The 13,527-nt window shown below is 50.9% G+C and overlaps 1 protein-coding gene and 1 long non-coding RNA gene across 2 annotated transcripts in view; one reads left to right on the forward strand and one right to left on the reverse strand.

The window, feature by feature from the left end:
* The window catches only part of LOC110297264, a 4,732-nt gene extending 2,428 nt beyond the window's left edge, over positions 1–2,304 (reverse strand). The window contains exon 1 of the long non-coding RNA XR_002378260.2: positions 2,242–2,304. This is a non-coding gene — a long non-coding RNA (uncharacterized LOC110297264). The remainder of the gene's footprint in view (positions 1–2,241) is intronic.
* A 122-nt stretch (positions 2,305–2,426) lies between these two features.
* On the forward strand, positions 2,427–5,821 carry Sertad1 (SERTA domain containing 1). The gene is made up of 2 exons (XM_021168145.1): positions 2,427–2,595; positions 4,762–5,821. Exon 2 carries the CDS (start codon positions 4,765–4,767, stop codon positions 5,473–5,475), a length of 711 nt encoding a protein of 236 aa, XP_021023804.1. The 5' UTR covers positions 2,427–2,595; positions 4,762–4,764; the 3' UTR covers positions 5,476–5,821.
* Positions 5,822–13,527: the final 7,706 nt, after the last annotated feature.

The raw sequence follows: 13,527 nt of genomic DNA on the forward strand, positions 1-13,527 counted from the left end.
AACTCAGAAATCCGCCTGCCTCTGCCTCCCAAGTGCTGGGATTAAAGGCATGCGCCACCACGCCCGGCTTACTATTCTCTTTTTTATTTTTATTTCATTTATTTATTTTTAAGACCGAGTTTCTCTGTGTTGTACTGCAACTAACTCTGAAGACCAGGCTGTCCTTGAACTCACAGAAATCTGCATATCTCTGCTTCCCAAAGGCTGGGATTAAAGATATTCGCCACCACACCCAGTTTAGTTTGTTTTCTAAAGAAAGATAATGCTTAAGGATTGAAGAGATGGCTTGCTGGTTAAGAGCTCTGACTGCTCTTCCAGAAGACCTGGGGTCAGTTCACACCTGTCCTTAATTCCTGTTCCAGGGTTTCTGAAACCCTCACATAGATAGACATACATGCAGGCAAAACACCAATGCACATAAAATAAAAATAGTTAAATAGGGCCAGGCAGTGGTGGCTCACGCCTTTAATCCCAGCACTTGGGAGGCAGAGGCAGGCGGATTTCTGAGTTCCAGGCCAGCCTGGTCTACAGAGTGAGTTCCAGGACAGCCAGGGCTACACAGAGAAACCCTATCTCAGAAAAAAAAAAAAAGTTAAATAGAGGATAGTGATTGAACCTTTATTGGTTACATAATAGCTCTTCTAAAAGATTTATCTTACTTTGTATACATGGGTGTTTTACCTACATGTCTGCCTATGTACCACATATGTGCCTGGAACCCACAAAAGCCAGACTAGGGCATCTAGAATTATAGATTATCGTTGGGACTCCTATGTAGGTGCTAGGAATCAAACCCATGTCTTCTGGAAGAGCAGACAGTAGTCTAACAGTTTGACCACCTCTCCAGCTTCACAGACTAGCTCTTTGTTGATTGTTTGTTTGTTTGTTTGTTTGTTTCTCCACACACGGTTTCTCTGTAGCCCTGGAGACAGAACTCAGTTTGTCACTTAGCAGCACAGGTGTCTTTACCCACTGAGCCACCTCCTCAGCCCAGCATTCTACTGTTTGGATTTGTGTTTGTGCTTGCTTGGCTGTTTATGTATTATGTGTATCCAGTGCCTGAGAAAGTCAGAATAGGGTGTTGGATCTCCTAAAACTACAGTTGTAGGCAGTCATGAGCTGCCATGTGGGTGCTGAACTGAACCTAAGCCAGAAACCGAGCCTGGTCCTCTGCAAGAGCAACAAGTACTCTTAGCCACTGAGCCGCCTCTCCAGCCCTTAATGTTCTACTCTTAGTAACTCATCAGGCTATTTTATTTTATTTTATTTTATTTTATTTTTCAGTGCTGTAACCAAGTGCAGGTGCTTAACACACTGGAGTGTGAGGCAAGCACTCTTTCACTAAAGTGTACCTTTCCAGGCATATTTTAAGAATTGCTGAAGGCCAGGTGTGGAGCGCAGGCCTTTAATCGCAGCTCTCAGGAGGCAGAGGTTGGTGAATCTCTGAGTTAGAGGTCGCCTGGTCTATAGATTGAGTTACAGGACAGTCATGGCTGTTGCCCAGAAAAACCCTGTCTCAAAAAACGAAAACCCAAAACCAAGACAAAGAGACAAACAAAAACATACACATGCACAAAAACTAAACTAAAATCCAACTAACCAACCAAACAAACAAACATACAAACAAAAAGAGTATTAGGTGTGGAATAAGTCTCTGCTTCCAGTCTCTGATAGGCTGAGGAGGGATGATTGCTGTTTCCAGGCTAACTTGGACAACTTAGTGAAACTGTCGCAAAAAAAAAAAAAAAAAGTTCGTTGGGTTTGTTTGCTTGGTGTTTGTTTGTTTGTTTGTTTGTTTGTTTTGTTTTGTTTTAAGACAGGATCTCACTCTAAGGTCCAGGTTGGATTGAAATCCACTAAGTAGTCCGGCTGCAAACTCAAAGCAATCCCCCATACTTTAGTTTTCCCATACTGGGGTTATGGGTGTGAACAACCACGCCCCGCAGGAAATTATTTTCAGGGACTTAAACTGCTGCCCAGAGTCACACAGCTCCTCCGGAACTGATGCCCAGGACGTGACTCCGGTGTCGTTCCGTAGTCTCCCCACCCCCCTTACTCCCGTCTTTAATCACAGCAGAATCCAGTTGTCTCACTGTATTGAGTCCAGTATCCTAAGCCCTACTGAGAAAACTGTTAATTTTGTAACTCTCAAGAAGTAGGTCCTCTTCCAGAAGTCATACAGTTTTCTAAAATAACACATGAAGTGACAGGCCTGTACTTTTTAAAGTACAAAACCCCTACCTGTCATCGCCCCACAAGGGAAATCGCTACCAGAGCTGTCCCTTCGCTCAGGCAGTCCGCCTGGGCATGCGCTTTAGGGACAACCTCCCCCCTCCCTCTGGAACGGCCTCGCTCAGGCTCCGCCCACCGCCACCGACGAGAGCCGATCCCTGAGCTGCAGGGCGGGGCTGCCACGCGAGTGGGCGGGAACTAGGGATAGTCGAGTGTCTGGAGTCGTGCGCCGGAGTCAGAACTGCGCCTACCGTCCCAGGTGTCGGTTGCTGGAGCAGAACGAGCTAGCGATGCTACGGCAGCCGCTTCCTGATTGGCTGCGTGTGGCTCCCTCTTCGTTCTGATTGGCCGCGAGTGATCTGTGTATGTAAATGAAGGGGCCTGGTGGGGAAAGACTGGGGTACGGGGGGCCGGGTTCTTTAGGGTGTTCGATACCTCAGCTAGGTAGATGGTCGCCGGGGCTGACCGGGATCGAGCGCCCAGGGCCTGTATGTGTCGCCCGCCCGGGCCGGGCTGGGTGAATCACGTCCGAGCCCGAGAAGGGGGCGGAGGCGCCGGCTCCCTGGCTCCGGCTGCGTGACTCACCCGCCCCCGCCGCCGCCGCTCCGGGAGGAGCCGCCTCCGCTGCCTTCCGGAAGCGAGGGAAGGCCGGGCTCACTGAGCGGCCCGCGGGGGTCGCGGCTCGCTGTGGCCCGGGAGGGACAGGCGGGACCCTGGGGAATCCAAAGGATCCCGGGGTCACTGGGGCCGGAGTCCCCGGGGGAGCCCAGGTCGGAGTACCGCTAGGGGGCGCCGGGACTCAGGGGGGCGGAGTCGGGGTGGGGGCTGAATTCCTGCGGTTCCCGGCTCCCGGGTCTTCAGCGAAAAGGGCAAAGACTGGATTTTTAGTGTCTTGCTAGGTCTAGGCAGCGTCTCCGGGACTGAGACCCTGCGGCCTTTATGCCCCCGTTAGATTAGGCTAGGGGCTCCAAACTCTAGTCCTCTTGGAAGAAAGTACCGATTTTCAAACTTCTGTCAATGACTTACTCCCGCGGCCCTTCAGGGTTTCCCTTGTCTCTCTCTTTCCTCAATAAGTTCGGGACCCTTACTTCCTTGAGTGACTACTAACAGCTTAGGCTTTAAACTCAAGCGGTCAGCATCCCAGTGAGTACAGCAGTCGGAAGGCAGGCATTCAGGCCCACTTCTATCTCCAAACCTACACACACACACACACACACACACACACACACACACACACGATGCTGCCCCGCCACCAATCTTTCCCCAGGCAACAGCTACCGGGGATCCTCCAGAGACCTTGCCAACTAACGTCACCATTCATCTTCCTGCCTAGACCCTCCATGACTCTGTCCTGACACTCTGAAAATCCAAGCCTCCTATTCCTGCCCGCGCCTCCTCCTGCCTGCTCCCCACCCCCACCGGGACTCCTACTGTGTCACTCTATGCGCCTGCTCCTAGTGTGTGGTGGCCTTTTTTTTTTTTTTTTTTTTAACTCCCCAGTTCAGGTTTACCTCTCTCTCCGTCTTCCTTTGGCTCTTTCAGGAAAGCCTGGCCCTGCTTCTCCATAGCCAACACTGCAAACATCAGGACTCAGTTTCAATGTACTTATCTTTCTTAGAAAAACCTGCCTTGACTACCTCCCAGGATGGCATCTTCCTACCACTTTCTGTACATTTGACCATAGAGTTCCATGCATAGCAGATTCTCTGTATTGAACTGTGTAAGATGGATGCATTTGTAATCAAGGAATGGAACACACCTGTAATCCTAACCCTTGGGAGACTGAGACAGGAGGATTGCCTGGAATGGCTGGTCAGCCTGGACTACATACAGTGTGGGGCCCTGTCTCAAAAGAGCAAAACCAAAAAGTGCTTATAAATAAGAACTAGTTATGTGGTTTTAGAGCTTGCTGTTCCTACAAAGGACCTGATTTCAGTTCCCAGGACTCACATCTGATGGTTTGCAGTTACTTTAAAACCAGCTCCAGGGATTCCAGCAGCTGGCTTCTCTGGACACCTGCACTCTCATGTGCACACACACACACACACACACACAAACACAAAAATTTAAAATAAAAGTAAAATTTCAAGTACTAATGACCATGTTGCAAGGGCTTTTTGTTCTTTTAATCTAATCTGTAGTAGCAACTTATAACAGATGCTGTCTGTATCTCAGAAGTTCACTGAGGGAGCTGGGGATATAACTCAGTTGGTAGAATGTTTGCCTTCCATGCAGGAGACCCAGGAAGTTCCATCCCCAGCATCAAATACACCAAGTATGGTGGCACACACCTGTGATCCCAGCACTGGGAAGGGGAAGAAGGGAAGAGCAGAAGCTGGCTACATAGCACATTTGGGGTCAGCCTGAGTTACCCGGTACCCTGTCACATTAGAAACATAAGAATTTGCTTAGAAAACCTAGACCTGGGGGTTAATTGACTGGGCAGGATCCCACTGACAGCAGTTGTCAGAGCTGGGTGTGAACTGAGTATTGGCTTCCCATAACTGAATGGCTCCTTCCTCCCTGCAGAGGATGCTGAGCAAAGGTCTGAAGCGCAAGCGGGAGGAGGAGGAGACGATGGAAGCCCTCTCCGTGGACTCGTGCTGGTTGGATCCGAGCCACCCGGCAGTGGCACAGACCCCACCGACAGTGGCTTCTAGCTCTCTCTTTGACCTCTCAGTGGTCAAGCTCCACCACAGCCTGCGGCAGAGCGAGCCGGACCTCCGGCACCTGGTGCTTGTGGTGAACACACTGAGGCGCATCCAGGCGTCCATGGAACCTACAACTGTCCTGCCACCTGAGCCCATCCAGCCCCCAGCCCCCTCTGTGGCAGACAGCCTTCTGGCTAGCTCAGATGCTGGCCTCTCAGCCTCCATGGCCAGCCTCCTGGAAGACCTCAACCACATTGAGGACCTGAACCAGGCCCCCCAACCCCAAGCAGATGAGGGGCCTCCAGGCCGCTCAGTCGGGGGGATCTCACCCAACCTGGGTGCCTTGGACTTGCTAGGCCCGGCCACTGGCTGTCTGCTGGACGATGGACTGGAGGGCCTGTTTGAGGACATTGATACCTCCATGTATGACAGTGAACTTTGGTTACCAGCCTCTGAGGGTCTCAAGCCTGGCCCTGAGAATGGCCCAGCCAAGGAGGAAACTCCAGAGTTGGATGAGGCTGAGCTGGACTACCTCATGGATGTACTAGTAGGCACACAGGCACTGGAAAGGCCACCAGGGCCTGGGCGCTGACCCTTAAGACCCAGGGAGGAATGACTTGGATCTGAGTTGAGCCTGGTGGTTACACCAATCCACTTTGACACGACACAGGTGGCGTCCCCTCACAGAGGAGAGCCGGGGTCACTTTGGAGAGACAGTACTGAGTCCTGGGAAATTCACATCCATCCACCTGTCTTGACCAGTGAGGGAGTTGGAAATGAGCCCCGACTGGTGAAATGACAGGACCCAGTGACAGTAATGGTGTTTGGGCCAGGCTGGGGTTGAACTGGGATAATAGTTTGGGCTATCCCATCCCATTATCCCCAGTGTGGGAAGAGACCTCATAATTTTTTGAAATTAAAACCAGCTTTGGGAAATACTAAGTGTGTGTGCTTCTTTGCATCCGTGCCGATCAAGGATAAAATAACATCAAACTTGTAATCCCGTGACACTCCCACGGTTATAGTGGAATAAATTGCACTCCCGGTATGAGATATCTTTGAGCAAAGGGTGGGAGCTTTCAGGAGGTCTCCCAAAATAAAACCACTAAGTTTAGTGGAGAGAAGGCAGGACCTTCAGGGGCAGGCAGCTGGCTTTCCATCTAGAAACTATCCAGGTCCGGGCAAGCCGGGGCCACCTGCCTGCCTGAGCGGAGCATTGGGCCTGGCCGGAGCCGGGTGTCTGCGGCCGCCCCCGCGGTCCAGCTGCATTCCTGGCCTGGCTGGGAGGGGCCGCACACTCACAGCCCTGGCACGGGACCCAGGCTGCGTCCTTCCTGGCGGCCGTGGGGGCAGGGCAGGGCAGGGCCCTGAGAGCGGAAGGATGGTGGGGAGGGCAGGGAGGGAGGAGCCGGGGCGGGGCTGGGGGGGGGCTGGACTGCCACCCAAAGGGCAGGATGGGCCCTGAATCTGGGGACTGTGACACGGGAGGGCCACTCCTGGGCCTCCCCAGGGGCCGGAAGCTCCAAGACTGCGGACGGGGTGGGGCTGGAGAGGCGGGAGCTGCTCGCAGCCCCAGGGGCCTGGAAGGGGTAGGCGGAGCTTGGTTTCCTGGAGGAACAGAGGAAGCTGTGCCCATTTCTGGAAGTGACTGAGGCGGGCCACCGAGAGAAGCAGATGGGCATGGCTTCAGGCTAGCTGGTGCCAAGTTAAGGACCCTCCAGGCTCCTGAACCCAAACCCTCTTGGAGACTCCTGTGCCTAGGCCACAGGACATCGACGGCCCCTAGCTGAGGCTGAGACCTAAGGAGCCCGGGCTGAGCTCTGCGGCGCCCCCTTGTGACTGGTTAGGAAACTACGATGTAACCGTGATCAGTCTGGTGCCGGGCCTCTCGCTTTTTATTTTCTTAGAGGATGCTTCTGTATCCTAGGCTGGCCTCTAGCTCACTCTGTAGTGGAGGCTGGCTTTGAACTCCTGATCCTTCTGCCTTTACTTCCTTACAAGCTGGAATTACAGGCATGTGCAACTGTGGTTTTTGAGACATGCTTTCACTACGTACACCAGCAGGCTGGCCTTGAATTTATTATGTAGCCCAGGCTGGCCTTGTTATTGCTTTGTGCCCCACTAGCCCAGGTATTAATTATGCTTTGTTGTTGTTGTTGGGTTGTTTGTTTGGGTGGTTGTTTTTTCTTTGTTTATTTGGTTGGTTGTTTTGGGGGGGTTGGTGTTTTGTTTTGTTTTTTGGTATTCCTGATTGTCCTGAAACTCCCTAAGGATGGCCTTGAATTCATAGTGCTTTACCTGTCTCTGTCTCCAGAATGCTGGCATTAAAGCTGTGTGCCACCACAGGTGGCTGTTTGCTTTTTGAACAGGGTGTCCATAATGGAGTCTAGACAGACCTTGAACTCATGTCAGTCCACCTGCCTCAGCCTCCCGCTAAGATGTACCTTTCACACAGGGTCAGGTACACAGCAGGTGTTCCTAACTACTGAAATAAAGAGGGAGGAAAAGGTGGCTGAAGACAGTTTATGTTGGTGGCGAATGCCTGTAGAGGGGAGCTGCCCTGGGGTGTCATAGCCTGAATACACAAAGGCTGCCTGAAAAGAAGCCACAGCACCAGCCAAGGCTGGCACTTAGCTTGGAATGCAGTGGGCCCTGGAATCTGCTGGCTGAGGAGGCGTGTCCTTCTGGAGTAGAACCTGGGCATCAGCTGTACCAGAGTCCACACAGGCATCCTGAGCTCAGATGTCTGGAGAAAGGGATGGGACCTTAGATACAAGCATATCATAAAGGCCCCAGGATGACGGTACTGACACAGTGCCTTTTGTACAGAACTTGAGCTTTTTCCTTTTGGCACTTGACCTTCATCGGCAGAGATGTAAATGCGTGGTATCTGGGACATGCCTCTTAAAAACTGAGCACATGCACAGCATGCAATGCACAGCATGCAACGCAGTCTGGGCAGCTATAGGTAAGAGGCACTGGGGCCAGGGAAAAAACAGGGAGCACCAGCCAGCAGGGGAAATGTAACGATGGCACAGACATTGTCGAAGTGATGAGTTTCAACCAAAGTGCAGGAAAGACAGGAGGTGATTAAAAGCTGGATCTCTTAGGTCTGCTTATTAATCTGTTGATTGTGGTGTTAGAAGCCTAACCTAGGGCTTTGTACATGCTCGAAATAACACTGTACCACTGAGCCATACTCTCAGCCTCCCATGCCCTCCTCCCCACTTTTTGAGACAGGCTTTCTCTGTGTAGCCCCTGATATCCTAAAACTCACTCTGTAGACCAGGCTGACCTCAAACTCAGAGATCTGCCTGCCTCTGCCTCCCGAGTGCTAAAATTAATGGTGGCTGTCATCATGCCCTATTTTACCTTTTATCTTGAGACATGCAATAGTCTTTGTAGTCTCGGCTGCCATTGAACTCTTAATCCTCCTGCCTCAGCCTCTCAACCAGTTGGAATTACAGTCCTGCACCACTAGACCTGGTTCCCACCTGGGTTTAAACCCCAACTCTGCCTGCCACTCTGGGGCTAAGTGATCTAGCCTTGCTGAGCCATCCAGTTCTCTGTAAATTGGAATAGTTAGAGGGTTACTGCTCTAGAGAGAAAGGGAGCCACGTTTGTAAGTGCTGAGACAATGGACCTTAACGTTTTCAGGAGTCTCTAAGCAGCTGGGTTTGGCTAGAATGAGGAAGGGAAGCCACCAATTCAATGAAACTAGGAAGAGAGAGAGACAGGGGCCAGGCACACCGGCACAAGCAGGAACTTTACTGTGAAAGTGGCAGGGAGCCAATAATTTCCTTATTGGATGCTGCCAGCTACAAGTGGACATGGGATATGAGTTCACAGCAGCCTAGGGTAGAGGCCCTAGGGAGGAGTGGAGCAGGCATAGGGAGGGGAGGGTGACAAAGGGACAGCAAGGACACCCATGGGGCCAGCTGTAGGATGGTGATACTAGGAGACTGTAGGAAGAGTAAGTACCAGACGTAGGTCTAGGGTTGGTGCTGAGCCCATGAAGAGACACCATGTGTGAAGGAGGCTATGAAAACCAAGGAAAGGCATTGGGCCCCTGAGACTGAACTCTAAAGAGAGTCATGGGAAGGTAAGGGTCCGACGGATGGCTCAGGTTGGGTCAGGAGAGGGTAGTCCCAAGAGGGCCACTTCTATCTCACCACATCCCTTCCGTTCCACCGGACGTCCTGTGTTTATGGAGGTGGCCTGGGCTGGTGCCACCCCCATAAACTCAGCTTCCCATGACCACACCCCTGTAGGGCATGGAAAACAAAAGAGAGAGAGAGGAAGACACGGAGCTGGACAGACAAGAACAGAGGAAACAGGCATGGAATAAGGACAGACATGAAGGACCATGATCTAGACAGACACAAAGGCATCATTCAGAAGTCACAGCAAGCCAGGGACAGATTCAGACCACTGTAGGACAGATGGACTGACAGTTACCAACACAACAATCCCAGGGCTCAGGAGGCTGAGACAAAAGGGTCACAAGGTCAAAGTCAGCCTGAGCTACACAGCAAAGCCCTCACTCAGACACAGATAAACATCTGGATATGGTGGCTCATGGTTGTAGTTGCAGAATTTGCACTTTGAAGGCCTAAGCAGGAGGATTGCTGTGGTCTTGAGGCTAGCCTGGGCTACATAGTGAATTCTAGGAAAGCCTAAGCTAACAGAGACCCTATCTCAAAAAAAAAAAAACAAACCAATAACAAAAATGATAGCTGCCACTAAGTCTTTTTATTCAGGGGCATTTACTTATTTATTCGGGAGGGTGTATATGTGTCAAGGTGCATATGTGGATGTCAGAGGACAACTTGAAATGATTCTTGCCTTCAACCCTATGGATCCTGTGGATCCTATGGATCCTGGGAATCAAAACAAAGTCACAGTCTTTACCTGCTGAGCCATCTTGCTGGTCCAAGCACCAAATCTTTTTGTTGTAGCTTGCTTTGTCTTATTTATTTATTTATTTATTTAGTCATTTGTTGAGCTAGAATCTTGCTCTATTGCCCAGATTGGTGTCTAACCCCTAGACTTGGCCAAGTGACTTGACTGCCCCAGTCTCTGCAGTGCTAGAACTATAAGATGATTGAGTGGACTCACCATTAGCATAATTTCTATTAGTTAAAGACAGAATGCCAAGGATTAGAAGTGGAGCTCAAGCCGGGCCCTGGTGGTGCACACCTTTAATCCCAGCACTTGGGAGGCAGAGGCAGGCGGATTTCTGAGTTCGAGGCTAGCCTGGTCTACAGAGTGAGTTCCAGGACAGCCAGGGCTATACTGAGAAACCCTGTCCCCTGTCTCGAAAAAAAAAAAAAAACAAAACAAACAAACAAACAAACAAAAAAACCAAAAAAAAGAAGTGGGGCTCAGCAGTGGAGCCCCTGCCTAGAATCTCCCAGTGAGGGGCTGGGGGCGTGGCTCAGTGGTAGAGCCTATACCTAGAATCCCCCAGTGAGGGGCTGGGGTGTGGCTCAGCAGTGGAGCCCCTGCCTAGAATCCCCCAGTGAGAGAAGGGCTGAAGGCTCAGTGGTAGATTACCACCTGCCTGTCATGTTTAAGGGCCTAGATTCCATCCTCATTATCATGCAGGTTGGAGGCAGGCAAAGTGTTGAAGTGTTGCACACCCTTGCCTGTCACCCCAGAACTTGAGAGGCAGAGACAGGAGGATCTTGATTTCAAGGCCAGCTTACACACTAAGAGAAACTAAGTGCCTTTGTCTGAGACTGAGAAAGGATGTTCTGCTGGGATGGTTCAGCAAGTAAAGCCACCTACCCTACCGGTGAGCCTGACCTGACGGCCTGAGTCGGGGCCCTCAGGTCTGCAGCAGAAGAGAACCGACTTCTGAATGTTGTACTTTGCCTTGTCCATGAACATTGTAGTGCATGCGCGCGTGCGCGCACACACACATACACCCCACAGAGTACATACAATAATAATAAATACACATCTTTAAAAACATGGAGGGGGGGAAGCTGGAGAGATGGCTCAGAGGTTAAGAGCATTGACTGCTCTTCCAGAGGTCCTGAGTTCAATTCCCAGCCACCACATGGTGGCTCATAACCATCTGTAACGGGTCCGATGTCCTTTTCTGCCCTGCAGGCATACATGCAGGCAGAATAATAAATAAAATATTTTTTAAAGATTTATTTATTTATTTATTTATTTATTTATTTATTTTATACATATGCGTACACTATCACTCTTTTCAGACACACCAGAAGAAGGCGTCAGATTCCATTACAGATGGTTGTGAGCCACCATGTGGTTGCTGGAAATTGAACTCAGGACCTCTGGAAGAGCAGTCAATGCTCTAAACCGCTGAGCCATCTCTCCAGCCCATAATTAAAATCTTAAAACAAAAACAAACAAAAACCAAAAATCTTGAGGTGGCTGGGAGGTTTAGCACACATTTAATTTCACCACTTGGGAGGCAGAGGCAGCTGGAACTCTGAGGCCAGCCTGGTCTACAGAGTGAGTTCAAGGACAGCCTGGTCTACAGAGTGAGTTCAAGGACAGCCAGGGCTATACAGAGAAACCTTGTCTTGAACTTCCTACCTCATCCTGACCCCAAAAGCTCTGTAGAGCAGGTTGGCCTCGAACTCACAGAGATCTACCTGCCTGTGCCTCCTGCGTGCTGAGATTAAAGGAATGTGCTGGGTTGGAGAGATGGCTCAGCAGTTAAGAGCACCGACTGCTTTTCCAGAGGTCCTGAGTTCAATTCCCAACAACTACATGGTGGCTCACAACCATCTGTAATGGGATCTGACGTCCTCTTCTGGTGTATCTGAAGACAGTTACAGTGTACTTCCATAAAACAAATAAACAAATCTTTAAAAATAGGTAAATAAATAAAGGCATGTGCCACTACCCCCAGGCTTAAAACCCTGTCTTGAAAAACCAAAAAGAAAGCAAACAACCGTAAGGAAAGTGATAAATCTGAGTGTGATGGCCAATGGCTTTATTTCCAGCACTAGAAGCAAAGGCAGATGAGGATCTGAGTTTGAAGCCATAGTGGTCGGCGGGGGTTTTGGGGCGGGGGGAAGCTCCATTTTTGAGCAATGGAAGGGAGGTCATGTCCTAATTTCTTTCATTTTTTTGTTCGTTGTTGAGGTTTTGGAGACAAGGTCTCATGTAGCCTAGGCTGACCTGAAACTTGGAATATAGCTGAAGATGATCTCGAACTCCAGACCTCCTTGCCTTCACCTTCTAAATGCTGGGACCGTAGGTCTCCACCACTGTGACCGCTTCTTGGATGAATAAATGCACCACTGAATAAATACACAGTGTTTCTCTGAGTACGTACGTGATAGAGTGGTGTAGTTAGGTAGGGTCTTATGCTCAGCAGCAGCCACCCCCCTCATTTCCAGGATGGTGCTGGCTATGTCCTGGCCACACCCTATTGCTTGGTGCCTGCCAGAGCTGGAAGGCATTTCCCGGAGCTCAGCGCATTCCAGCCTTCCCTGGTGGCTCAGAGTGGGCAGGGGGCATTTCACAGAGGAAGGGGGCGGCCCCAGCATGTTAGGATCCTGCCACCCTGTCCCTGACCCCATACCCTCAGCAGAGGTTCAGATCCCTCAATATGGGGTGACAGGAGGGTCCACAGAGAGGCCACCCAAGCCAGTGTGAGGGGCCGGCGTGCAGCCCTTGGTCCTGGCCATCCAGGACAATAGAGCAGAAGCTGCTGACTATAGCTTTGGGGGTAATCCCCCAGCCTCAGCCTGGCCCCAGCTCTAGGCCTCTGCTCAGAGAGCTGAGAGCATCTGAGGCAGCGGCCTTGTGGGTGACAGAGGCATGTGGGGGTACCTGTGTTTCCTCTGCCGCTCCCCGGGGTCTGGTGAGTCAGGGCAGGCTGGGGGCTGGGCCAGGGGGTCAGGAGAGTGGGAATAAGGCCTTGAGACATTGGTTTGACTGCTGAGCAGGAGTGGCTCTAAGTGTACGATACTGTGCCTTGCTGTGTGATCTTGTGAAAGTTACCGTCCCTCTTCCAGTCTCAATTGAGAGGCCCGTAGGGGACCATGGCATCTTTGGGGTCTGGCTGAAGTGAGGTTGGCGGTCAGCTTCACCACCTCTTTCTTGAGTAGTTATGAATTGAACATAATGAGCCCTCCCTAAGGCAGAACTTGCAATACAGTGTCAGTGATGGTGATTTTGTTGAACAATAAGCAGGAGTTCTACCGAGCCCAGCAAAAGTTCAAAGTCGCCCCCCCCCCCGCCGCCCCCCCCCAGGAGAGGCCTGTCCCGCCCCCCGCCCCCCAGGAGAGGCCTGTCCAGCCCTCTCATTTTGGTTGCTGTTGCTGTTTGTGTTTTTAAGGCATTATCCCATGAGCCTGGCCTCAAATTCAGTAGATAGCCAAAGGGGCTACACAGAGGAACCCTATCTCACAAAACAAAACAAAACAAAACAAAACAAAACAAAAGGGTAATTTATCCCTTTTGCCATTTATTTATGTACTTTTGTGAATGGCTTTGGCTTGTTTGTTTGTTTGTTTGTTTGTTTGTTTCATTGGGTAGCCTTAGTTGCCCTAGAACTAGCTTTGTAGACCAGGCTGGCCTCGAACTCAGAGATCTGCCTGACTCTGCCTCCCGAGTGCTGGGATTAAAGGTGCATGCCCCCACCACCTGGCCT

This window comes from Mus caroli, chromosome 7 (genome assembly GCF_900094665.2).
Source record: "Mus caroli chromosome 7, CAROLI_EIJ_v1.1, whole genome shotgun sequence".
NCBI lineage: Eukaryota > Metazoa > Chordata > Mammalia > Rodentia > Muridae > Mus > Mus caroli.

Bases quoted from the DNA above. Each gene is read 5' to 3' on its own strand.
- Sertad1 (XM_021168145.1), top strand. From the start codon at position 4,765: ATGCTGAGCAAAGGTCTGAAGCGCAAGCGGGAGGAGGAGGAGACGATG.